The 27,985-nt window shown below is 50.7% G+C and overlaps 1 protein-coding gene across 1 annotated transcript; it reads right to left on the bottom strand.

Moving 5' to 3' along the window:
* Positions 1-27,985, bottom strand: LOC144941061 (tyrosine-protein kinase-like). The gene is made up of 8 exons (XM_078867489.1): positions 27,544-27,985; positions 27,171-27,301; positions 25,435-25,595; positions 22,435-22,603; positions 19,568-19,726; positions 15,891-16,072; positions 9,046-9,202; positions 1-1,044 (listed from the first exon to the last, which is right to left on the bottom strand). Exons 1-8 carry the CDS (start codon positions 27,879-27,881, stop codon positions 605-607), a joined length of 1,737 nt encoding a protein of 578 aa, XP_078723615.1. The 5' UTR covers positions 27,882-27,985; the 3' UTR covers positions 1-604.

Genomic DNA, 27,985 nt, shown 5'->3' with positions numbered 1-27,985 from the left:
CCTTGCAGTCACGAAAACTTCAAATTGAGAATTGTGCGCAGTTGCATAAACAGTACACAACTTCCCTGAAGGCATACCTTCAGCGAGCGCGATGCCCATCACACGCAGTTCGAATTCGAATTCGACCCTCGATCGATGGCTGCACCATCGCCGCACACGCATCGAATAAAAAGCAAGGGACAAGTCCTTACTTACTATCAACTCCTATAATTTTTCTTTGCTGGAGGGGTTTCCCCCCCCTACCTAAAAATCCTGGCTCCGCCATTGCCCACACAAGTGCTTTGCTGCAGAGAAACGTTCATTGCCGGGGGAAATCGATCCGATTATTATTATGAATCTTCAAAGGTAAAATTCCTCTCAAGTGGAAAACAAATGACGTGATACCTGCGCAGTCATTTAAGCTGGATCTGGCCTGGAGACATAATCCAGATGTTGCTGTTGCCAATCCCGTGAAGTGCAAAGTCGCTGAACCATCCATGAACAAAATAAGTCACTGGACTGACTTCAGGTCATCACAAATGCCGCTCGACAATTTACCAAGTTTTGGAGATAAACTGAACAGTTGCAGGAACCCTCCCTTCACGTGCACGTGGAACCGCTCCCATCAAGTCCTCGGTCCCAAAAGGTCGCTCGTTCTGTCACATCGGAGAATGAACTTCACCGAATCCACCTTGTCGTCAGACCCATCTTTGCCATCGCGACATGAGCTCTTCCTGGGCAGCGTGAGGTCGTGAGGCAGGGTTTCGCTATTCCTCGTCCCGCTCCTCGTCGTCGTGGCTGAGGGCGGCTGCAATCGCCGGGACCCCAGCGTCGCGGCTCGCCCATCCCCCCAGCCTGTCGAGCATTGAGCTTCATTGGGGTCGTTTGCCGCAGCCCCGGACAGCGAGGAGAAATGCGACTCGAGGTCAGCGAAGGTGGGCCGCGCGTCGGAGGCCACCTGCCAACAGGCGAGCATGGCGGCGTACACGGCCTGCGGGCAGCCGGCCACGCGCGGCATCCGGTAGCCGCGCTGCACTGCCTCCAGGGACTCGTGGGTGCTCATCCCTGTGGCCGCAAGAAAAGGGAGATAGGGCGGTGTGTGGTGTGGGGTCGGCAGAGTGCATGCTTATGCGGACGGCAAATGCTCACTGGAGGTTTGGGAATAGTAGCATCCTTCCAATCGTGGCCACACGTATTTTCGTGTCACCTTAAACACAAAACTAAATTAAAACTATTCTTAATTTTACCAGGTAATGCCCACTGAGCTGTGTATCTTTTTTTCACAGAAGCGACCTGGCTATTACAACTGATAGCTCAACCAAGTGGCTTATAGTCCCGTGGAAAGTTATTGCAGCCCAAATACTCTGAACACCAATACAACAACTGGGATACGGTAAGCAAAATTCCAGTTTCTGAAAGGGCTTGGAGAGCCAATTCCTAAAAATAAATGACAAACATGCCCCATTAAACAAATTCAGATTAAAGGGTGATCATTCACCATGGTTTGACCAGAACATCTCTGAATTAATGCAAACTAGAGATATAGCCTAGAATAATGCAAATACATAAAAAAAACTCCCTGATTACAACAAAAAAACAATACAAAAATATGAGTGCAAAGTATAGGAAAGGTAAACAAATCACTTAAATTTATACGAATTTTAGGTAATGACCGAAGAAAGGATAAGATCACGGGTACAAGGGGCCGAAATGAGGTTTCTCCGCAGGGTTGCCAGGCTCACTCTCCGTGATCGGGTGAGGAGCTCGGTAATCCGGGAGAGCCTCAGAGTCGACTTGCTGCTCCTCTGGATCGAGAGGAGCCAGACTCCCCTTGGAACTCTACCAGGCATGTCCCACTGGGCGAAGACCCCCTGGGCCGGCCCAGGACACGCTGGCGTTAATATGGCGCTCAGCTGACCTGAGAACGCCTGGGAATTCCCCAGGAAGAGCTAGAGTTTGTCGCCAGGGAAAGGGAGGTCTGGACCGTCCTACTCAACATGCTGCCGACGCGACCCTCACCAGGACAAGTGGACTGAGAAATGAACGAACGATCAGAAGAGCTAAACGCTGATAAGAAAAAAGCCCCCTTTTAATCAATTACTGTAAACAGATCGGAACGAGGTCTCAAGATCACGTTTCTGCCATTAACCATCCTAAACATGACCTCCTCGCAATCTTCATCAGGCAAGGCCAAGGGGACTCCAGTCTCAAGTCCACCAGCACAAGCAATGGCACATCGACAATAACTGTCGCAGTCCGTGACGTGATTGTCATCCACTGTATACAGGTGACCTGAATATGAATGGTCATCACCACATCTGCAAGCAGCCACTCAAGTCAGCTACAGACGTGGGGTGACTTAAATAGCCACCACACTCAACGGGGGCTACTCAGAATATAAGGATTGGTCTCAACTCGTGACATGTTCCTCATATACGAGCCGAACAGCTGGGCAAATTTTCACTCAGCCCGATGAAAAAAAAATACTGTAACCCAGACTTGTGCTTCAGAATCAGACTATGAATTTATACTGGAGGAATCCATGAGCGATAAACATCTTTTTCACAGAGGACAAGAACGGACAGCCAGTAATTGCTTCGTTGTCTCTCTGTCTGTGTCCGCCTTCCTTATAACGCTTTTAACTGACAAACTATTGGGTTTACATTTCAACAAAGTACACAAATACAACAAACTACGCCCCCGGATGAACACCTGCTATTAGTTTTTGCCTTTGGTCCAATCTAAATTAAGAAAAGAAAACTTTGTAAAATATACGCTGATCATAATGATAACTTTGAACAGTGCACCGACTCGCGGTTGCCCCTAGCAATGCAAACACGGTTGCTTAGCGATGATAGGAGGTTATCTCATGTTAAAGACTTGGTCATTTTGTTTACAAGAAAATATGCCAAAAAGAAAAAAACAAGCCTCTCCAAAACAAAAACAAAGAGATTGGCAGCACTGTGGCCACAAAGCAAACAGTGGAGGAGCAGCAGCTGTCTCAACAGCAAACAAACAATGAAAGCACCTCAGCAGCTCCGGCTGAAGGAAACTCCAAAGTAGCCTGCATCAAGACAAGCCAGAGACTGCACAGTTACTGCTAAAGGAGCACACGCTGAGGAAAATCCTGAACAGCGTGTATGAAGACCAGCCAGAAACTGCACAATTACTGCTGCAGCACGGGCTAAGAAAACACTGTTTAAGCTCCCGCGGAGGGCTTCTCGGCGCTTCGCACCTCGCCATCACCCCCACTGATGTCCTCTTCTCCTCCCCCCACCCCATGTGTGCAGTTATTACTATAGAGCAGGGGTCGGTAACCTTTTTGACTGGGAGAGCCATAAAAGCCAAATATTTCTAAATATATTTCATTGAGAGCCATATAGTATTTTTAACGTATAATAAATTAAATATGTCTTACTTTTAATGCGACTTCTGGTGCTGCATTGTTTTTGCTGATGGCCTTGTAGTCTGGTTCATACGTAGTGAGGTTGAGCTTCATGCAGGCGTTGAGGCTTCCATCAGTTAAACGTGAGCGTAGGTTGGTCTTAATGTTCCTCATATGCGAGAATGACCGCTCACATGCATATGTAGAGTCAAACATGGTCAATACGGCAATACTCACACGCTGCATTGTGTGGTATGTCACAGGAAGCTCGTTCCAAGTTTTAAGAATCAGCTGGTCTTCAGGTTGAAGATTTTTCATTTCTGTCCACTTGTGTTCCCTCGCCAGCTCTGCTTGCTGTCGCGCAAGACTTTCCAACTCTCGATTAAGTGACTTGAACTTACTCATCCACATGTCTGATGCCTTCAGGTCAGCAACTTCCAGCTCAAAGTCTCCGATAGAGACCCCGGGGATGCATGTCAGGTCGACTTTGTCCACTGCACACTCATGTGGATGAGTGATGAACTTGAAAAGACCAGTGCGCGCACGAAATTCTCCAAAACGTGCTTTGAATGACTGCAGGAGATTGGACGTAAAGCCAGTTAGCTGCTGGAGATCCAGATGTTGAGTGGAGTCACTTGCTAAGCATGCATCTCTAAATTGTCGCAGTTTTTCAAAGTGCAGAAGACGACCTGTTTCAATGTCCCTGAGAAAGACTTCCAGCTTGCTTTCAAATGCAAACACTGCTTGTTGAAGGGATGAGATTGTATTTCCAATACCTTGCATTTTCACATTGAGCTGGTTCAGATGGCCAGTTATGTCCACGAGATAGTGAAACTGCAGGAGCCAGTCAGTGTTGTCTAGTTCAGGATGCTTGACGCCTTTCATTTCAAGAAAAGTCCGGATTTCACTCAGGCAAGCTGCAAAACGGCTGAGCACCTTCCCCCTTGACAACCAACGCACTCACATCCGCTGCTGTGTCCTCACCGAACTCTAAACAGATTTTATTTAAAGCAGCCTATCACTAATCTCGGAGAGAATAAGGTTACTCCGATCTGAACTCGATAATTTAGACAAGACTCTCTTACAAACACATTTAATGTTAACACAAAAAATGTCACCTTCCGATTGGAACCACGTTGATAACATGACTTCTGCTTCTGCTGACTAAATGTCAGCCAAATGCAAAGCAAACCTGATCTCTAAATTCAACCTCCTATCTAAGAAGAAACCAGAGCAACACATCACAAAGCTGGATGTTAACAAGACCGATATGAATTAGAGTAACATCCCAATTTCTGACAATCTAAAAACGGTACTGGCCAAAGGACTAAATTTCGCCGTCACCCCTAAATATATACCAATAGAGGATGTGATTTCTCAGATTGATGTAGCCCTCAGAGGCATAGGACACATCCATGCGGATGTAGCAAGAGCTGAAATAGCCACTATTCTTAAGAATGCTAAGAAACCCACTAGTAACATCAGCAAAAACGAACGCTCTGAACTCGCGGACCTAAAAAAGAGAGATGATATAGTCATCCTCTCGGCAGACAAGGGCAATGCCATGGTCATCATGGATAAAGATTCATACAACAACAAAATCCTGGACCTACTTAATGATGGGAGTTACTCCAAAATTAAAAACGATCCCACTAAAAGCCTAACGACAAAAACCAACAGAATCATCACGAGTTCGACTTCCCTAATCGAACCAAGCAAACGTCCCTCTCTAAAACCATCGGCGGCAAAACCTCCCAGACTCTATGGTCTTCCCAAGATCCATAAAGAAGGCACCCCGCTACGACCCATCGTGTCGACGATAAACTCTCCTACCTACAAACTAGCCCGGTTTCTGTCAGATACTCTGCTTCCCTTCACAGGCAAGACCTCTTCGGCAGTACTCAACTTAACCCAATTAGTCTCTATGGTTAAGGACATGGTACTATCTCCTGATGACATCCTCGTCAGTTTTGATGTAGTATCTCTGTTTACCAAAGTCCCAGTACCGGACACCCTAACAATAATTGAGGACTTGGTCCAACATGGATTGAATTCTGATGTACCTGCGCTGTCTCACCAACACCTATTTTACCTGGAATGGCACCTTCTACAAACAGAATGAGGGTACCCCTATGGGCTCCCCCTTGTCACCAGTGATAGCCAACATGTTCATGGAAAAGTTTGAATCAGACGCCATCCAGACATCCACCCTGCGTCCTTCCCTGTGGAAGAGGTATGTGGATGACACTTTCGTCATTTGGCCACATGGCCTCCCAGCATTGAACCACTTCTTGGACCACATCAATTCCAGACACCCATCCATCAGATTCACCATGGAAGTGGAGAAAGATGGTAAACTACCATTCTTGGATATTCTGTTTGAGAGGAGACCTGACGGATCCTTGGGACATTCTGTCTACAGGAAAGCCACCCACACAGATTCCTACTTGAAACCGGATTCCCACCACAACCCATCTCAAAATAATTCTCTCATCAAAACGCTATACCATAGAGCTCATGGCATTTCTGACCAACACCACCTGGCCGGTGAATTAAGGCATGTACATCGGGCCCTCAGGATGAACGGATACTCTGACCGCACCATCCGCCAAGCTGTTTCTCCATGAAAGACGTGAATAAATCCTCTCCTCTTGTTGTCCCTTTCATTGGCAAAACAGCCAAGCTTTCCTCACGCAGTGTGTCACCTGCAGCATACCTGGCAATTATATTGAACTGAGATAGATGGCTAACGTCTGTTGACTCATCTAACGCGAGAGAAAAGTGTGTCCCGGCGTTTATGTCCTTAATTTGTGTTTCCTCGACTTGATTTGCCATCATGATGCTACGATCGTGCTGACAGATGCATGTCTTTTATTCGTTTGATTATCTTGTCTTTATTTGGGAAGTCATCAAACAGTTCATTGGCCACATCAAGCATGAATGTTTTGGCATACTCGCCATCTGTGAATGGCTTTCCATTCCTTACTATTGCCAAAGCACCCGCAAAGCTAGCGGAATTCCCGTCACATTGCTTGGTCCACACACGTAGTTGCTGCTGACTCGTCTGCACTCTCCGCTGTAGCTCTTCGCATGCCTTTTTCCTGCTGTCCCCCGCTGGATATTTCGATGCAAATGAAGCATGGTGCGTATCGAAGTGCCGCGTTATATTTGACCGTTTCATCGATGCAATTTTATCATTGCATATTAGACATACCGCAGATCCTGCTCTCTCCACAAATGCAAATTCCTCTGTCCACGCAGCCTGGAATGCACGGTAATCATCGTCTTTTTTTCTTTTCGCCATCTTTTCCGTTACAAGGGTTGAAGCGGATAAACTAGTTGGCTATCTGATCAAATGGATTTCTTCACCTTTACAATGACCCGTGACATGCTCGCGAGCCATTGGTTCCCGACCCGATCCACGGGTCACGGGTCACGGGACCCGTGACCCGTGAAATTTATCTTAAAAACTAATTTCTGTTTACTTTAAAATGACACAGTATTATTAAGCAATATCACAAGTATTTTAAAATCAGTTCCAAACTGATAAAAAAAAAAATTCAACTCAAAATTGTCTGGGAGCCATATGCCGTCACCGAAAGAGCCATATATGGCTCACGAGCCATAGGTTCCCTACCGCTGCTATAGAGTCAGTAGATACTACTGTAAACTCAGTAGTTACTACTGTAGAGTCAGTATATACTACTGTAGAGAAAGTATATACTACTGTAGAGGCAGTAGATACTACTGATGCTATTGTATGTAGAGTATTTATATATATATATGCCTACAAAATAAAAAATAAAATTGGGTGGGGGGGGGTAAAACAAATTTTGGAGGGGGGGGGGGAGTCGCCAATTTTTGGAAACCTGTTGGATCAACTTTTCACCCCCACTTTCTATAACTTTTTGATTTAGGCATTCTGAAAGGTTCTTCTAGTTTTGTTGACGGACAAATATACAGACAAACGGAATGTATTTTCGTATTTATGTATGTATATGTTATGTTTATTAAGAGAAGACAAGTTTTGAAATAAATTTTCCACGGGCAAAGCCAGGTACTCCCTGCTAGTCTATTATAAAAGCCCGGCGTTCCATTTAGCGATCAACTATATTATTAAAGCCTTTCAAAAGGCATGGATCAAAAAGTTATAGAAAGTGATCCCCACCCCCCCCTAAAATGAAATGTTTTGTTGGCATATTTGCCTACACACCCTACATACAATATAGTCAGTATGATCTGCACACATGGGGGGGGGGGGAGTAAGAAGAGGACATCAGTGGGGGCGACGGGCGAGGCGCGAAGCACCAAGAAGCCTTTCAGAGAAGTTAGAATGCGGCCATAGGCCAGCGAAATTATAGTTTTTCCAAAAAGCCAACACAAACTGGCAGTCATGCACTGTCGGATTCTTGATACTGGTCGTAACTTCAGACACCACATGGCTGAATTGGTACTTTCAGAAGGCCAAATGGCCCGGCTACGAAAAAGTAACCGATGCTCAATTGAAGGACCTGGAGCCCAAGCCTGACATTTTTTTATTAATTCATAAACATGGGCATCGGAAAAGCTACAGCGTCATGTTGACAACCAGAACTCTTGAAAGAGCTCATCAGAACTGTCACCGTAGACTTCACTGACTCCGGCCGTAATACCTGCCAGGTCCCCCGGAACTCCTGGGGTGCCTCAAAGCCAACAGAGCGCAGAGCGCCAACAACCGCAGTGAATGCTGCGGAATTCTCACACTGCTATGCTGCTCAAGTAAGGGCAGTGGACAAGCTCGCCACACATATGCTGCCACGAAACCACTCCCCATCACCTTGAGCCAACGACCGCCAGCAAGAGATCTGACGGGGCCACACCACCGTCGCTGAAAGTGAAAGCAGCCCTCGGGGCCACAAAGCCCACCAAGGCACCGGGGATATGATGGCCTGTGTGTCTTGAGTTGCTGAAGAACCTGTGACTGTATGGACAATAATGGCTTGCAAATCATTTTCACCATCATACACAGGTAGCATGGAAGCAAGCCAAGTCATCGCCATTCTAAAACCCAGAAAGCCGCAAGACTCCAGCTGCAGGCCACTATCATCCCTCGTGTCCTCCTCCTCCAAGCTGGCGGAACGTGCCGTGCCAGACTCTCCCCCATTATCGAGGCTCAATTGCCTCACAACCGAGCGGGATTTCAAACTAGCCGTAGCTGCTGCAGTCTGATCATTGCCTGGTCTCCGGAGTCAACAGAAAACCGGCACAGCAACTGGTGACCTCTCTACTGCCCATAACACCGTTTGGTGCCACGGCCTGCTGCCACTCTTCACCTACTCGATGGCCTCCCTCAATGCCCAGTACGAGCACCGCCACTAAGTAACATTTATATAGATCAGTGACCTGCCATGCACATCATCAAGAAAATTGAGATGACAGTGAGTGTGTAGCCAGGTGAGTGTGTTATGGTGTAGCTAGGTGAGTGAGTGTGCAGGCACGTGAGTGAGTGAGTGAGTGACTGTGCATGCAGGTGAATGCGTTTGTAACGAGGCTAGTGAGTGAGTATCCTTGGAAGTGAATAAGTAGCTAGGCAAGTGAGTGAGTAACCAGGTGAGTTAATGTGCGAGTATCCACGTGAGTTCGTAGGTGAATGAGAGAGTGATTGAACAAGTAGAGGAGTGAGTGAGAAGGTGAGTGCTCACCGGGGTAGGGCTCCTCCCCGTAGGTGAAGATCTCATGGAGCAGGATCCCGTAGGACCACACGTCCGACCTGCTCGTGAACTTGTTGTAATTGATTGCCTCGGGTGCAGTCCACTTGATGGGGAAGCGAGAGCCGAGTTTGGCCGTATAGGTTTCGTCCTGAGCGACCACCACATGACCAGACCACAACACGGCCATCACAGCCCGGCCATCAAAAAACAAAGATCCCCCATATATAGTCTGAACAGACTGTTGGGGAAAGTATTTTTAGCAATCACCTATGAAGGCGAACACGGCATACGAGGGGGTGGGTGGCCAACACCATTCCCGGCCACCTTTGTCTCCTTAGTGGCAATGTTTACGCACTGCACCAAGTACTAATTTGAGGCTGAGTCGACCTAGGCGAGGCCCAAGACCGGTTCAGACAATCGTCACCGGTGTTGGACGTGAGCGGGAATCGAACTCGTGTTGCCAGGTTCATAGCGCAGCACGCTAACCACTACACCACTGCTCCACACACTCACACTCAGCATAACAATCACAGCCTGGCCACCACACACTCACATACAACGTGACCATCACAGCCTCACCACCACACTCACACACAACAGCCTGGTTAAACCCACACAACAGCCTGCCACGTAGTTTTACCCGGGCCCGCTCACCATCATGAAGGTCCTTAATGATCGTGAGCAGAGGGTCAGGTACTCCGAACGCACGAAGAACCCAGAGCCCAGGCCTACTGATGGTATCATAGGCCTTGACCAGGTCAATAAAGCAGAGATGTAGGTCTTGTTGGAATTCCCTACACCTCTGCTGTAGTAGACGGACAGAAAATATGACATCTGTGCAGGACCGCCCTTTCCTGAAACCGCAATGGGGCTCCACAAGCCTCTCCTCAGCGTGCCTAGCAAGGCGATTAGAATAATCCTTGCCAGGACCTTTCCCGGCACACTGAGAAGTGAGATGCCCCTGTAGTTGTTACAGTCTGTGCGGTCCCCCTTCTTAAAGAGGGGGACCACCAGGGCATCCTTCCAATCCTGCAGAACCCGTCCAGTGGTCCAGACTGTTGTTATGATGTCATATAGGGCAGTCTGTGCACAAACGCCACCCTCCCACAGCCTCACCACTACACTCACACACAACACGACCATCACAGCCTCACCACCACCACCACCACACACTCACACACACAACACGACCATCACAGCCTCACCACCACACACTCACACACAACACGACCATCACAGCCTCACCACCACACTCACACACAACACGACCATCACAGCCTCACCACCACACACTAACACACAACACAACCATCACAGCCTCACCGCCACACACTAACACACAACACGACCATCACAGCCTCACCACCACACACTCACACACAACACGACCATCACAGCCTCACCACCACACACTCACACTCAACATAACAATCACAGCCTGGCCACCACACACACACACAACACGACCATCACAGCCTCACCACCACACACTCACACACAACACGACCATCACAGCCTCACCACCACACTCACACACAACAGCCTGGTTAAACCCACACAACAGCCCGCCACGTAGTTTTACCCGGGCCCGCTCACCATCATGAAGGTCCTTAATGATCGTGAGCAAAGGGTCAGGTACTCCGAACGCATGAAGAACAACCCAGAGCCCAGGCCTACTGATGGTATCATAGGCCTTGACCAGGTCAATAAAGCAGAGATGTAGGTCTTGTTGGAATTCCCTACACCTCTGCTGTAGTAGACGGACAGAAAATATGACATCTGTGCAGGACCACCCTTTCCTGAAACCGCAATGGGGCTCCACAAGCCTCTCCTCAGCGTGCCTAGCAAGGCGATGTTGAATAATCCTTGCCAGGACCTTTCCCGGCACACTGAGAAGTGAGATGCCCCTGTAGTTGGTACAGTATGTGCGGTCCCCCTTCTTAAAGAGGTGGACCACCAGGGCATCCTTCCAATCCTGCGGAACCCGTCCAGTGGTCCAGACTGTTGTTATGATGTCATATAGGGCAGTCTGTGCACAAACGTCACCCTCCCACAGCCTCACCACTACACTCACATACAACACGACCATCACAGCCTCACCACTACCACCACACACTCACACACAACACGACCATCACAGCCTCACCACCACACACTCACACACAACACGACCATCACAGCCTGGCCACCACACTCACACACAAGACGACCATCACAACCTCACCACCACACACTCACACACAACACGACCATCACAGCCTCACCACCACACTCACACACAACACGACCATCACAGCCTCACCACCACACACTAACACACAACACAACCATCACAGCCTCACCACCACACACTAACACACAACACGACCATCACAGCCTCACCACCACACACTCACACACAACACGACCATCACAGCCTCACCACCACACACTAACACACAACACGACCATCACAGCCTCACCACCACACACTCACACACAACACGACCATCACAGTCTCACCACCACACACTCACACACAACACGACCATCACAGCCTCACCACCACACACTCACACACAACACGACCATCACAGCCTCACCACCACACACTCACACACAACACGACCATCACAGCCTCACCACCACACACTCACACACAACACGACCATCACAGTCTCACCACCACACACTCACACACAACACGACCATCACAGCCTCACCACCACACTCACACACAACACCACCATCACAGCCTCACCACCACACAGTCACACACAACACGACCATCACAGCCTCACCACCACACACTCACACACAACACGACCATCACAGACTCACCACCACCACACACTCACACACACAACACGACCATCACAGCCTCACCACCACCACACACTCACGCACACAATACGACCATCACAGCCTCACCACCACCACACACTCACACACACAACACGACCATCACATCTTCACCACCACTCACTCACACACAACACGACCATCACAGTCTCCCAACACCACACTCACACACAACACGACCATCACAGCCTCACCACCACCACACACTCACACACACAACACGACCGTCACAGCATCACCACCACTCACTCACACACAACACGACCATCACAGTCTCCCCACCACACACACAACACGACCATCACAGCCTCACCACCACCACACACTCACACACACAACACGACCATCACAGCCTCACCACCACCACACACTCACACACACAACACGACCATCACAGCCTTTACCACCACCACACACTCACACACACAACACGACCGTCACAGCCTCACCACCACCACACACTCACACACACAACACGACCATCACAGCCTCACCACCACCACACACTCACGCACACAATACGACCATCACAGCCTCACCACCACCACACACTCACACACACAACACGACCATCACATCTTCACCACCACTCACTCACACACAACACGACCATCACAGTCTCCCAACACCACACTCACACACAACACGACCATCACAGCCTCACCACCACCACACACTCACACACACAACACGACCGTCACAGCATCACCACCACTCACTCACACACAACACGACCATCACAGTCTCCCCACCACACACACAACACGACCATCACAGCCTCACCACCACCACACACTCACACACACAACACGACCATCACAGCCTCACCACCACCACACACTCACACACACAACACGACCATCACAGCCTTTACCACCACCACTCACTCACACACAACACGACCATCACAGTCTCCCAACACCACACTCACACACAACACGACCATCACAGCCTCACCACCACCACACACTCACACACACAACACGACCGTCACAGCATCACCACCACTCACTCACACACAACACGACCATCACAGTCTCCCCACCACACACACAACACGACCATCACAGCCTCACCACCACCACACACTCACACACACAACACGACCATCACAGCCTCACCACCACCACACACTCACACACACAACACGACCATCACAGCCTTTACCACCACCACACACTCACACACACAACACGACCGTCACAGCCTCACCACCACCACACACTCACACACACAACACGACCATCACAGCCTCACCACCACCACACACTCACGCACACAATACGACCATCACAGCCTCACCACCACCACACACTCACACACACAACACGACCATCACATCTTCACCACCACTCACTCACACACAACACGACCATCACAGTCTCCCAACACCACACTCACACACAACACGACCATCACAGCCTCACCACCACCACACACTCACACACACAACACGACCGTCACAGCATCACCACCACTCACTCACACACAACACGACCATCACAGTCTCCCCACCACACACACAACACGACCATCACAGCCTCACCACCACCACACACTCACACACACAACACGACCATCACAGCCTCACCACCACCACACACTCACACACACAACACGACCATCACAGCCTTTACCACCACCACACACTCACACACACAACACGACCGTCACAGCCTCACCAACACACACTCACACACGACCGTCACAAGTTCAACAAAAATAAATTCCCTGCGTGTGTTTACAGACGTGCGCACACACGTGCTGAGCTACGATGCTTCAATATGCAACGTCGATTATTTGTTGACGATGATGAGATTGATGGTGGTGGTGATGAGACTGGTGGTGGTTGTGAGATTGGAAGCTACCTGGTATGTTCCTCCGAACGAAGCTTCGGGTCTTCTCGGCCATAGTCATGTCCTCCCTTCTCTATGCTTGTAGACCCCTTTCGTGGAACATCTGCACTGGTGAGAAACATTCAGGCTGGCCTGCCTATGATCCATCCGCGTGTGGTTTAACCAGACTGGATTATGCGAGCTCACAAATCCTTTCAAGATCTGGACACATTCCCAGCAGTGAGCACCTCCGGCAGGCAAGCCTGCGTTGGCTGGGTCATGTAGTCCGCATGCCCAGACATCGCATGCCCAATCAGCTTGTTTGGCTGCATAGAGGGGGCTAAACGGGCACGACATGGGCTGGAGAACAGATGGACTGATGCGATACGGGGGGGTGTGGAGCTGAGTGGACTTGCCTAAGACTGGCACCAGCGGTGTCAAGATCGGCCTCTGTCTAGGAGGCTCGTGAAGGATGCTACTGGGCAGTTGGAGGCAATCGCTATCCAACAACAACTTAGGGCAGAGGAGCTACACTCACAATATCAATACAATGAATGAACAGATGCTGTATTTTGTGCTGTGTTTTTCCATCAGTTTTACCTCGTTCAATTCATTAAATACGTTTGGAGTCGGATGTTCACCCTGGCTCTGAAGGTTTATTGAATGCAAGATAGTCTACTCGGATAGTGGTGCAACGCAGCGCACAGCGAGGCCGAGGCAGTAAAAAGACAGTCTTCTTGCAGCTCCCAACTTGTCAGCTCCTCAGGCTTGGAGCTCTCATCCAAGTTAAAAGACAGTCTTCTTGGAGCTCCCAATCAGCCAGCTCTGCAGCGAGTCTTCCGTCAATTTGTGTTGCAAGTGTAATGCCAGCGTAAACGGGGTTCGCTGCTGGGCTCTGGCCCAATCATACGGCCCGGGGTATTGGGGGGCGGAGCCCAGTATGTGGGCATTTGGGAGGGCCCGCCGTTCACCTCGGGTCCAATCGGAAGCGAGGTGAATGGGGGTGGAGCCAGCAGGGCGCTATGGGAAGGCCGGATCTGACGGTCCGGAAGGGGAGGAGACAGGATCACGTGGTAAAGGGGATATAGGTGGGAGCCCGGAAGGGCTCCGGGTCAATTGTTGGAGTGAAGAAGCTGGATCACGTTGGGTGGCCGGAGGGGATCCACGCCATCAGCCACGTGGCTGGAGGAGCTTCGGCACACCGTCGGCCAGCGGTGTGCGGAGTGGGGGAGCGGAAGGACTGACGAGGGAGCGCGTGCAGACGCACGTATTGATGTTGAGTTTGGTCACGTGACCAGGAAGTTAGGATTTGAGATTCTCTAAGTCATGTGGCAGGGTGTCAGCCAATACACAGAGTACAAATGGAGGTACAAATAGCGTCTCAGTGAAGACAGGTGCATCTGTTCATTGTGGGACTTTAAGAAGCATTGTCTGTAAGTTCGTTTATGTTCTTATAATACGGGGAATGCTGTTATAATGTTAGGATGGCCGTTATAATGCTGTAAATGCCTTTATAATGCAGTTACATTGTTATGAAAAATATGAGGCCTAGTTAACAACGAAGCCTGCCACTTGCATTATTGTTAATGTTATTAGTAATTGAATAAGTCGAGTCAGACTTGAACCCATGTAACCTTATTGCCATCTTGAGAGCAAGGATGACTAAATATCTCACCCACAGTTCAGTGTTATGGGTAGTGCTTTACATTTAGGCTGCAGTATGGTGATTACACGATGTGCCCTTATTTACCACAGTAGCTTATTCTCTTGTATAGCTATTCATTACTAATATAGGTGCCTGGTCCATCCAGGATCTATTGTTGAGTTTCATGTTATCTAAGACAATGTTATAATGCTGTAGTGTTCATTCATTGTATTGATATTCCAAGTATTAAGAAATGCTGTATTTTGTGCTGTGTTTTTCCATCAGTTTTACCTCCTTCAATTCATTAAATACTTTTGGAGTTGGATGTTCACCCTGGCTCTGAAGGTTTATTGAATGCGAGGTTATCTACTTGGATAGTGGTGCAACGGAGCGCACAGCGAGGCCGAGACAGACGGTGTTGCTGCTGTTGATGATGAAGACAAAGATAGATTTATGGATCGACATCAGCAATCGTGACAGTGGCGACCGCATCACCCAGGTGCATAGCGACCCACCTTGATGACGCGAGCCAGCCCGAAGTCGGCCACCTTGCAGGTGAGGTTGTCTCCGACCAGGACGTTCCGCGCCGCCAAGTCGCGGTGGATGTAGTTCTGGGCCTCCAGGTAGGCCATGCCCGACGCTACCTGCGCAGCCATCTCCAGCAGCTCGGGGACTCCCAGCATCCAGTGCATCTGGCCTGTGGGGGGCGAGGGGCAAGGGGGGGCGAAGGGGGACCGGGGGGAGGGGGGGACGAGGGGGATGGGCACACGAGGGTGGGGGCGCACTTGGGTGGGGGTGCACGATGGGGGCAGGGGCACAGGGGGCGTCCACACCATCAACACTGATTAGTGTCGCCACCACCCTTCATCGGCACACGGTTTAATATCTTATAACTTGAAGTAGTCTCATTGCGGTGAAGTTCAACGTGGAACTGGCAGTACCAGACCTCGGCAGGAATTGATTGCTGCCACCCGAACTCTGGACAATAAATTCGTGGCATCGACCGAGTCAAGCCCTGTGGCAACCTTGCCGGCAAGGCGGGGCCACCATCGCTCGAGCCATCGTCCGGCGAAGGCGACCTTCTAACACCGCGTGCAGTGCCGCCGAAGAACGTGTTGAGATGTGTTGTTAATCGCGCCTGTGCACCACTGCCAACTCAGCCGCAGCATCACATTTGTATATGATTGAACAAGTTAGTGGGTGAGTGCTCGGATGAGTCGGTGGTTGGGTGAGTGGTCGGGTGAGTGGGTGGTCGGGTGAGTGGTTGGGTGAGTTCCGCCTCCATCTCTAGGCCTTCACTCGCTGAGCTGTGGGAGCACAGCGCTCCCCGTCGCCTCTGTGTGGCGGCCTCCACGGGGAGGTTCCCCCTGCGACCGTGCGGTTTCCAAATCAAAAGTGCCAAGCGGAAGGCCCAGTGGATCATGGATATGAGTTGATACTCTTCTCGAGTGACAGGGTGTAACACCGCGAGCCTGGACTACTGGTGGAATTCATAGACACCTCGGGGTCTGCGCCGACACATTTCCCATTTCAACAGCCTCACGCAGCATCCACCCTCACTTATTCGCCTCCCTTTATAACTCCATCACATCTTGGAAGCTTAAGCCTGGCGTGACCCCAGATGGGAAAGACTGCCCCGACACTTTGAAGGTCTGTTGTTGTAATAGGCTTTGGCTGCTACAAGGTCGCCACGAGATGGCGGTGCAACGCAAAATCCTTGCATCTAACCGTGGTGGCGCTTTGGGTATTACCCACTCCAGTATTAAGTGTGGTGGGGGTTTTCTCCGGGCTCTCCAGTTTCGTCCAATTAACATAATTGGCCAAACATCCCAAGGTAGGGGCATGCCGCATAAAGCTGGCGTGACTCTCGGTGGGGCATCCATGGCTTAAGGGGATCGTGAGTACAATACTGTATAATGTACTTTATCAGGCACTGTACCATATACTGTACAATGCACTAGCATACTGTATCACTATGAATACAGTACTGTATGGGTGCAGCCTTGTGTGGGTACAGTCCCTTTTGTTGTTCCCTTTGTGGTCACAGCCTTTGTTTAAATAACATTTCGTGTCCCTCATTTCGAGCGATTACAGCCGTGCTGCAGACATCGGGCTCAAGGGTGTGGACATGTCAAGTCCGAGCTGTCACAACGCTCCCCCCCATGTCCCATGTTCGAGAATGGTCCGCGGAAGTGGACATCACCAAGTTGCTTTCTGAGATCCCTTCGAAGCGACCTCCTTAGCTCCACACTCCTCCCCCCCACCCCAACTATTATAGAAGTGCGTTTTGCAAAGGCAGTCAAAATCGCATGCGTTTTGTTCAATCCTCAATTCTCCAACTTTGGCCAAATCTAATCACAAACGAACCCGTGCACATTTAGTGCGGTGCGCGTCGTGCGTTGCACGCACGGTGCGTTTCTAGTTGCCGGATAAACGAGCGAGCGCCTCCAGCCAGCAGTGCGCCGCCACGACGTCGTCTCGACCCCCCGCCAAGTTTGCAAAGGCTGCGGTGTGGATGCCGTAGCACGGGTGGCGCATTGCCCCAGCACGGGTAGACTTTGGTGGGTGAGGAGTCTCTTCACAAGACGTGGCGGGAGCGTGGGGGGTGGGGGGGAATCCTCGTTTGTTCCTCGTCTCCCACCCACGCGGTGGTTTAGAACCCGGCGCGGTCGCAGCCTTCGATGCTGGCCGCCGCTGATAAGAAACCGCGGCTGGCGAAATCGGACTTTTACCCAACACTGCTACGGCTCCGTCTCACTCTCTCGCATGCTCACCACAAAAAACCCAGACCCGAGTTGTGTAAACGCGATTTGTTCATCTGAGCCGACTATCCGAGCCTCGTTAGAAAACGACCTTCAGTTTCGTAGCGTTTATGAATGTTTGTGTGCTATTTCGATTTCTCCCTGGAATGGCAGGTTGTTGTTGGTCCAGTTTCTATTCACTCAATTGTTTCACTTTGTGGTGAATGTATGGTTAATACAGAATTGATCCCTTGCAAAATCTATCTATTTAAGGTGTGAACATCTTATAACCTCCTGTTTTTTTGCCAGAAAAGGTAAAACTTATTCTTATGTTTTCATACTTTGATACTGGCAAAACATCTCACGTGATATGTTTAACTTTATTTGATGTTTTGCTTTTGTCATCGTGGTGACCCACACCATACTCTCTCCGAATGAGACTCCTACCCTGTGCAGTCTGGTTCTCGAATAATGTCGCGTGTTGTTATAAAAACGCGAATTGGATACAACGCGATGAATGTAATTCCGGAACACATTTTTATAACGCGAATTGGATATAACACAGTCAACTGAACGGAACTACGTCGCAGCGCGAGTAGGAATAAGTGGCTGTACGGCTGCCTCGACGTAGCATCATCATCACACAAGGCGGGGATGCTGCTGGATGCTTCTAGATGCTACCCATCGTTTCCAACCCCATGCCCCCCTCCTTCCCTTTTAGCACACAGCAACCACTTAACGTGCATCCCTGGGGCTCTGTAGCCGTGAGTGGGGCAGGGCGGCTGTGCCACGGTCAGTCACTAGATCGACACGGCCTCAAATGAGTGCCGTACCTGGTGCAGTGTTTAAACTGGGGAGAGAAACAAAGGCAGCCGGGCGTGGCGCTGGAAACCCCATGCCCTTGTGTCCGGTTAGCATCGTGCGCGAGCGCGTTCTTTGTCTGCACGCTTGTCTGTAACATGTCTCTCTGTGTCTATAGGGAGCAGGAGTTGCAGTGGTTACTGCGCTAAGCTGGGAACCTGGCAATCTGAGTTCAGTTCTGGCTCATGGCAAACACCAGTTATGGTTATCTGAACCAGTCCTTCCTGAGGTTAACTCAGCCTAAAATGAGTACCTGCAACATTGTGTAAACATCACCACGAGTGAAACAAATGTGGCCAGGCATGGTCCTGGCCACCCACCTCCTCGTGTGCTGTGCTAGCCGTCATAGGTGCTCGCTAACAGCACTTACCCCGATAGTCTGTTTAGGCTATACGGAGGATCTTTGTCTCTGTGTACAGGTGCGCATCTCGGCATGCTTGTGTATCTGCATACTTGTGTCTCCATGTCTCTACGTGCTCGTGTTTGCTGCATGCGCATGTCTTTGCGTGCTCGTGTCGTGTGTGAATCCGTGTCTCCCCGTCTCCGCATGCCCATGTCTCTCCGCGCCCTCACAGCTCCGCGCGCCATACCCTGCAGGCACTGGCGCAGGCTGCCATGCGGCATGAGCTCGGTGATGATGAGGAACGGTTCGCTGGTGGTGCACACCGCGTAGAGCGCCACCAGATGCGGGTGCCGGAACGCCTTCATCAGCTGCGCCTCCTCCAGGAAGCTCTCTGCGTCTGCATGTCCTGTGGAGGGTCCAGCCCACGTGAGCACGATCTGTTCAAACGAGCCCCTGCCACGCAGTGCTCTTTGCTCTGGTCCACATCTACTCGCTTAATTGGTCCCTTTTGTGTTATTTATTATATGTTGTAATTTGTGGTGATCCAGGTCACTCTTGAAAAATGTGAGTATTTGGCTTGCTGCTATGAATGTCCACATTAATAAGTCACTTCGTTGAGCTTATCATTTGTGATAGCCAGGTTGTTTTTGAGAAAAGAGCTATGTAACTCAGTTGGGCGTTACCTGGTAAAATAAAATAAATAGTTTTAGTCATTTTAGTAGGCTATCCTGGTCCCCTTGAGTCGAGTTTCTCACCTGGTTAATCAAAATATAGACAGTCCTTGACTTACGTTGATCCGCACTCATGGCACTCATGGCACGTTGCCATGAGTGTGTGGGTTTGTGTGTGGTTGCGCACTTGGCTCTTCAACGGTGGGGTTTATGTAAAAGAAATTGCCAGGTACCACGCCGTAAGCCTTGCGGAGAGCAAGCGACTTTCCTTTTTCACATCCTTCAACTTTCAATTAGTTTAATTAGCGATTTAGTGTGATTTTTGTGCGCTTCCACTTTATTTATTTATTTATAACGCGTGGACGACCATACCAACTAAAGTCGCACGCCTTCGGTGAGATTGAGGGGGACATTTTCTTTAGCGTCAAAAATGCTATCAAAATACACTAAACGCTGACGTAAATTATTCACTGTGTGATGTCCCCCCCACCCCGATGCGTGCAGTTACTAATATATATGTAGAGGTGGTACGTACCGGGATGTAGCGAGCCATCGCGTAGCCGGTGTCTACATCACGGTCCGCACTTGGGTGGCTACACCGACGTCAGCACTAGCCCCGTCCCTCGGGGAGCAGAGGGCTATATAAGGCGATGCGCTTGAGCACTCGGGAGTCGTTGAAGCCAGTGAAGAATGAAGACGGAGCAAGCTAGATAGGACCCTGGGACCCCTAGCCCCGCTGCCCTTATCAGGGCCGGGACTGTGTGGCTCAGTGGTGAGACCCTGGGTACTCACGGCCCGACGTCCTTGTCAGGGCCGGGTTGATGGGCCAGTGGTTGGGACCCGTACCCTGGTTAGGTCGGGTCAGATAGCCTCCTCTAGGAAGGACATAGCCGGAGGACCTGAGAGCATGGCCGGTGTCAGGTACGCGTAGCCATAGGCTGTGTTCCTAGGCTGTATAGATGACTGTTCTGTAGGGTGTTATAAATAAATACGTGCTGCCTCTGTCAACTCGTCTCCTGCAGTATTTAAGCCGTTACATATACAGTCGCTAGATGCTACCACTATAGGCCGTAGATATTACTGCAGAGCGGCCGGGGAGATCGTGGCTGGGCGGCGGGGGATAGCAGCCCAGCCCCAGCCCGCCAAGGTGCCACCTCGGCCGGCTGGACAATCTAGGCGAGGCTGGAGGCTCTGCACGGAACTACGCCTCACCACGCCACTCTGTTAGGTGAGTACTTTGTGCTTTCCAGTCGATAAATACTGATATAGAGTCAGCATGTACTACTGTAGTGATAGCAGACACCTCCACAGTCGGTATGCACTGCTGTCATCATAGCAGGTACCACCACAGTCAGTATGCACTGCTGTAATCATAGCAGGTACAACCACAGTCGGTATGCACTGCTGTAATCATAGCAGGTACCACCATAGTCAGTACGCACTGCTGTTAGATTTTTAAGAGTAGTTTTGAAACATTTTTAAGACCCGGGCAACTGATAAAAGCAAAGGTTCTAGTAATGTTGTTGATAATATTTCGTATAGTAATTCCCCCTCTTTAAACTGCGAATAATCAGTCCAAATAAGCCAGGAATTATGAACTTTCTAAACACTTATTGTACATTATATATTGATTGGTAGTTGATTATATATGCGACTAGCAGGTGTACCGGTTCTTTGCATGGAAATTAATAGTTTAGTCCATCACAAATGTGACGTCACCACTCACTTGCAGTGCAATAGATTATATCCATTATTCTCCCCCCCAAAATACAAAAGTCTATTTTTATACTTTTTACATTGTGTACAGTATGGAAGCTACCCACATGCCAAATTTAAAGTTTGTAGCATGTTGGGAAGTACAGTATGCTAAACATTTCGAACAGACATACATCCACAAATTTCCCTCTTTTTACATATATAGATGTATTCAAATGTGCATGAAGTTGCATATCGGACCCTTGGTCAGGACCGTAACCCCCTATTAAATCATTGTTTCTGAGAAAATCGGTCTCGACTTGTGTTGTTTGGACTTCTGGAACTTTTTCTAGGAAAGTAACCCGACGTAGGTCTGAGGATGGCCTGTAAACATGCTTCAAATTACCAATTTACCACGTGTCATGAAATTTAGATACATGCGACCAATGACTTTGTGGTGTGTCGTTGGTTAGCTTCTGATTACGATTCTAAATGAAGGTTACACGTAACTTAGATATCTCCCGTCTCGGCACAAGTTCAACCACGGGCCTGGGTCACCAGGTTTGCACTCTCACCTAGCCTAGTCTTTCACCGTTCTTTGTCTTGTGTGTCTTTACATCACACCTGCTTGTACATCTCACCTACATTTAATGAAAATCTACGTTTCTAAAGTAACTTTCATCAGGAGGTCACAAGGCACTGTACAACACATCTGCCTCCATCTCTCTCCTGTCTCCACATCTCTCACCTGGCTTCAGGGTCTTAATGGCAACGGGGGTGGAGTGGTTCCACAGGCCCTGCCACACCTCCCCGAACTCCCCCTCTCCCAGCTTCCGCTCGAGGCTCACTGCCTCGGCAGGGACCTCCCACACGTCGCCCAGCGATCCCGTGGTCTCAGGGCCCTCTCCCTCGGGAACCTGGGAGTGACATCACACCTGGGAGTAACACCACACCTGGAAGTGACATCACACCTGGGAGTAACACCACACCTGGGAGTGACATTACACCTGGGATTGACACCACACCTGGGAGTGACACTGACACCTGGGAGTGACATCACACCTGGGAGTAACACCACACCTGGGAGTGACACTGACACCTGGGAGTGACATCACACCTGGGAGTGACATCACACCTGGGAGTGACATCACACCTGGGAGTGACACTGATACCTGGGAGTGACATCACACCTGGGAGTGACACCACACCTGGGAGTGACATCACACCTGGGAGTGACACTGACACCTGGGAGTGACATCACACCTGGGAGTGACACTGACACCTGGGAGTGACACCACACCTGGGAGTAACACCACACCTGGGAGTGACACTGACACCTGGGAGTGACATCACACCTGGGAGTGACATCACACCTGGGAGTGACACTGACACCTGGGAGTGACACCACACCTGGGAGTGACACTGACACCTGGGAGTGACACCACACCTGGGAGTGACATCACACCTGGAAGTGACACTGACACCTGGGAGTGACATCACACCTGGGAGTGACATCACACCTGGGAGTGACACTGACACCTGGGAGTGACATCACACCTGGGAGTGACACTGACACCTGGGAGTGACATCACACCTGGGAGTAACACCACACCTGGGAGTGACATCACACCTGGGAGTGACATCACACCTGGGAGTGACACTGACACCTGGGAGTAACACCACACCTGGGAGTGACACTGACACCTGGGAGTGACATCACACCTGGGAGTGACATCACACCTGGGAGTGACATCACACCTGGGAGTGACACTGACACCTGGGAGTGACATCACACCTGGGAGTGACACTGACACCTGGGAGTGACCCCACACTTGCGAGTAACATCACACCTGGGAGTGACACTGACACCTGGGAGTGACATCACACCTGGGAGTGACACTGACACCTGGGAGAGACACCACACCTGGGAGTGACATCACACCTGGGAGTGACACTGACACCTGGGAGTGACATCACACCTGGGAGTGACACTGACACCTGGGAGTGACACCACACCTGGGAGTGACATCACACCTGGGAGTGACACTGACACCTGGGAGTGACACCACACCTGGGAGTGACATCACACCTGGGAGTGACACCACACCTGGAAGTGACATCACACCTGGGAGTAACACCACACCTGGGAGTGACATCACACCTGGGAGTGACACCACACCTGGGAGTGACACCACACCTAGGAGCGACATCACACCTGGGAGTGACATCACACCTGGGAGTGACACCACACCTGGGAGTGACACTGACACCTGGTAGTGACATCACACCTGGGAGTGACACCACACCTGGGAGTGACACCACACCTGGGAGTGACATCACACCTGGGAGTGACATCACACCTGGGAGTGACACTGACACCTGGGAGTGACATCACACCTGGGAGTGACACCACACCTGGGAGTGACATCACACCTGGGAGTGACATCACACCTGGGAGTGACACCACACCTGGGAGTGACACCACACCTGGGAGTGACATCACACCTGGGAGTGACATCACACCTGGGAGTGACACTGACACCTGGGAGTGACACCACACCTGGGAGTGACATCACACCTGGGAGTGACACCACACCTGGGAGTGACACCACACCTGGGAGTGACATCACACCTGGGAGTGACACCACACCTGGGAGTGACACCACACCTGGGAGTGACATCATACCTGGGAGTGACACCACACCTGGTAGTGACATCACACCTGGGAGTGACACCACACCTGGGAGTGACACCACACCTGGGAGTGACATCACACCTGGGAGTGACATCACACCTGGGAGTGACACTGACACTTGGGAGTGACACCACACCTGGGAGTGACACTGACACCTGGGAGTGACGCTGACACCTGGGAGTGACACTGACACCTTGGAGTGACACTTCACATACGCACACAGAACGATTCCCTGTATAGTTTTAAACAGACTGTTGGGCTGGGATGGCACACGAGTGGGGGGAGTGCCCATTTGAGGCTGAGCTGACCTAGACAAGGCCCCGGATCAGATAACTGTCACTGGTGTTGGTGGCTTTAAGCATGAATTGAACTTGGGTAGCCGGAGTTGTAGGGCAACTGCTGCATCAACTGCTGCATCAACTGCTGCATCAACTGCTGCATCAACTGCTGCATCAACTGCTGCATCAACTGCTGCATCAACTGCTGCATCAACTGCTGCATCAACTGCTGCATCAACTGCTGCATCAACTGCTCTCCAAACAAACACACATACACACAAAGATCCCCCGTGTAGCTTAGACTGTTAGGAGAAGTGCTGTTAGCGAGCACCTATGAAGAGCACCTATGAAGTCCGACACGGCACGAGGGGGTGGGTGGCCAACACCACGCTCGGATGCCTTTGTCTCCCCAGTTGCGATATTTTTACACACCACACCAGGTACTAATTTTGAGGCTTCGTCGACCTAGGGGAGGGCCCAGAACCGGTTCAGATATTCATCACTGGTGTTGACCGTGAGCGGGAATCGAACTCGGGTCGCCGGGTTTGTAGTGCAGCGCGCTGCTATCCACTGGGCCACCCGCTCCCCAGACAGTGCACACAGACACTTGCGCACACAGACACTTGCGCACACAGACACTTGCGCACACAGACACTTGCGCACACAGACACTTGCGCACACAGACACTTGCGCACACAGACACTTGCGCACACAGACACTTGCGCACACAGACACTTGCGCACACAGACACTTGCGCACACAGACACGCACGTACCGCACTGCACGGCGCCCGGAGCTGGATGCAGAGCGCAGAGTCGCCGCTGCGGAGAGACTCCACGAGCGCGGCGAGGCTTGCGAAGCTCCGCTCCTTCGAGATGGAGAATCCTGTGCGGGTCTTCCTCACGCGCACGTGCTTCACCAGGTCTCCGTCGCGCACTGCACCACCCCCACCACCGTCATCAGCAGGGCTTACAGTGTCATCGCGATCGTATACCAGCACCATCAACACCATCACAACCCAATCATCAGCACCACCATATACAAAATCATCATAATCAACAGCAGCATTACATCCATCCCCCCATCCATCCATCCCCCCGCCCGCCCGCCCGCCGGCCCATGCCAAGTCGCACGCCTTCGGTGGGAGTGAGGGGGACATTTTATGTCGCGATAAAAATGCTATAAAAATACACTAAACGCTGACATTAATTATTCACTGTGTAATGTTCCCCCCACCCCGATGCGTGCAGTTATTACTACTATACAGTCGCTAGATGCTACCACTATAGGCCGTCAGGGTTAGCAGCCCAGCCTGCCAAAGTGCCACCTCGCCGGCTGGACAATCTAGGCGAGCCTGGAGGCTCTGCACGGGACTAGGCCTCACCACGCCACTCTGTCAAGTGAGTACTTTGTGCTATACAGTCGATAAATACTGCTATAGAGTTTGCATGTACTACTGTAGTGATAGCAGGTACCATCACAGTCAGTATGCACTGCTGTAATCATATCAGGTACCACCACAGTCAGTATGCACTGCTGTAATCATAGCAAGTGCCACCACAGTATGCACTGCTGCAGTGAAAGCAGGTACCACCACATCACACACTGCTGTAATCATAGCAGGTACCACCACAGTATGCATTGCTGTAATTATAGCAGGTACCACCACAGTCAGTACGCACTGCTGTTATATTTTTAAGAGTAGTTTTGAAACATTTGTAAGACCCGGGCAACGCCGGGTACTTCCCGCTAGTTGTAATATAAATGTTAAGGATTGCCATTATTGTATAGCCTGTGTTATAGTAATCATCTTAAGTATAATCCTGCGTTAAAAACATGTTTTTGACCACAAAACATGACATGACTTGAACTACAGGTGGTCTGACAATTATATTGTAGATGAATATTTAAACAGGTTTAAAGCTATCCTACTTAAATTCCTGTGGACGCCCATGATATTTGCCATATTATAAACATAATATACATGTTTATATTGTGACATTCCTTTAATACCTTAATATTTTGCACCTTTGTTGACATGTGATGACATTTTTGCATGAAAATTTGAGGTCGACTATGCCGCGATTTACAGTATTTTTGCAGTAAATAAAATATTTAACGTAATACATTCTCAGAAATGTTGAGAAATGTATTATTCATAGTCCCTCTGTACACGCACAGGAATTTAAATAATGACATCTTCGTTAGTTTTATTTGTTTTTTTTCCTCGAATTTGGCACCCCACTTAACTTGGCGCCCCACTTAACTTGGCGCCCCACTTAACTTGGCGCCCCACTTAACTTGGCGCCCTAAGTGACCGCCTAGTTCGCCTATATGCTCACACCTCTCATCACACTCACCCCACTCTCATCACACTCACTCACACCCTCATCACTCACCCCGCTCTCATCACATCCCCACACACCCTCACACATCATGTTCTCATGACACTCACACCATCACCAATCACTCACCACTCTTATCACAGTCACTCACACCCTCACCACTCACCCACCCGGATCTCACCCGAGAGGCTGAACCTGCCAGCGCCTCCATCCCGCAGCAGGAAGGCACCGTGCTCATTGGCGCTGGACAGCAGCACGCGCTCCGCCTCGACGCGACTCACGGTGCCGAAGAACCACCTGGGGAGGAGGGCACGGTGAGGGGGGCACGGTGGAAAGGGGGGGGGTACGGTGAGAGGGGCACGGTGGGGAGGGGGGGTATGGTTAGGGGAGCACGGTGAGGTGGGGGCACGGTGAGGGGGGTAGAGTGAGGGTGGCACGGGGAGGAGTAGAACCTTTTACTCAACCCTTACTCCTCGCCCATCACTCCTCACTCATCACCTCCATCTGTTGTCCATCAACCCTCACCACTCATTCCTCACCCTCCCCCATAACCGCTCACGTACGGCTCGGCGTGGAGATTTGCGGCGCAGGAGCTGTGCCCTGGGCCCCCCCACGCCTCGCGCCCCGAGCCCCCGGGGCCAGGGGGTTCCCGCAGAACCTCCGCGCCATCATCGGGGCACGCAAAGTCGACTCGGAACCCCTTGCTGTCTCGCGAAGGGTTTCTCACGAGCCCCTGGAGATCCTCGGTGTCGCCGATCCGGGACCCGGACCACAGAGTGTGGGTTGGCGTACAGTCCGAGGCTTGTAGATCCGAGGGGCCGTGGTGCTGCCACTGGGTCGCGGCCAAGCCCCTCGTTCTGCCACTCGTCTGCCCCATGCCGAGCCGGCTCACAGCCCCGTGGGCCACGCTCCCATCTTCTGGCTTTGCACCATCCAAGCGGGGTCCTCACGAGTCGCGTGGTGGTTAACTTTGATCTACGC

Source organism: Lampetra fluviatilis, chromosome 24 (genome assembly GCF_964198595.1).
Source record: "Lampetra fluviatilis chromosome 24, kcLamFluv1.1, whole genome shotgun sequence".
NCBI classification, from domain to species: Eukaryota; Metazoa; Chordata; class Hyperoartia; order Petromyzontiformes; family Petromyzontidae; genus Lampetra; species Lampetra fluviatilis.
The sequence above is the reverse complement of the archived record's forward strand: the minus strand, read 5'-3'. Positions and strand labels throughout refer to the sequence as shown.

Bases quoted from the DNA above. Each gene is read 5' to 3' on its own strand.
- LOC144941061 (XM_078867489.1), bottom strand. From the start codon at position 27,881: ATGGGGCAGACGAGTGGCAGAACGAGGGGCTTGGCCGCGACCCAGTGG. The intron at 19,727-22,434 runs GTGAGAGATGTG...GACCCTCCACAG, and splicing joins CATTAAGACCCTGAAGCCAG to GACATGCAGACGCAGAGAGC. The intron at 16,073-19,567 runs GTATGGCGCGCG...CGCCCCCCACAG, and splicing joins CCTGCGCCAGTGCCTGCAGG to GCCAGATGCACTGGATGCTG.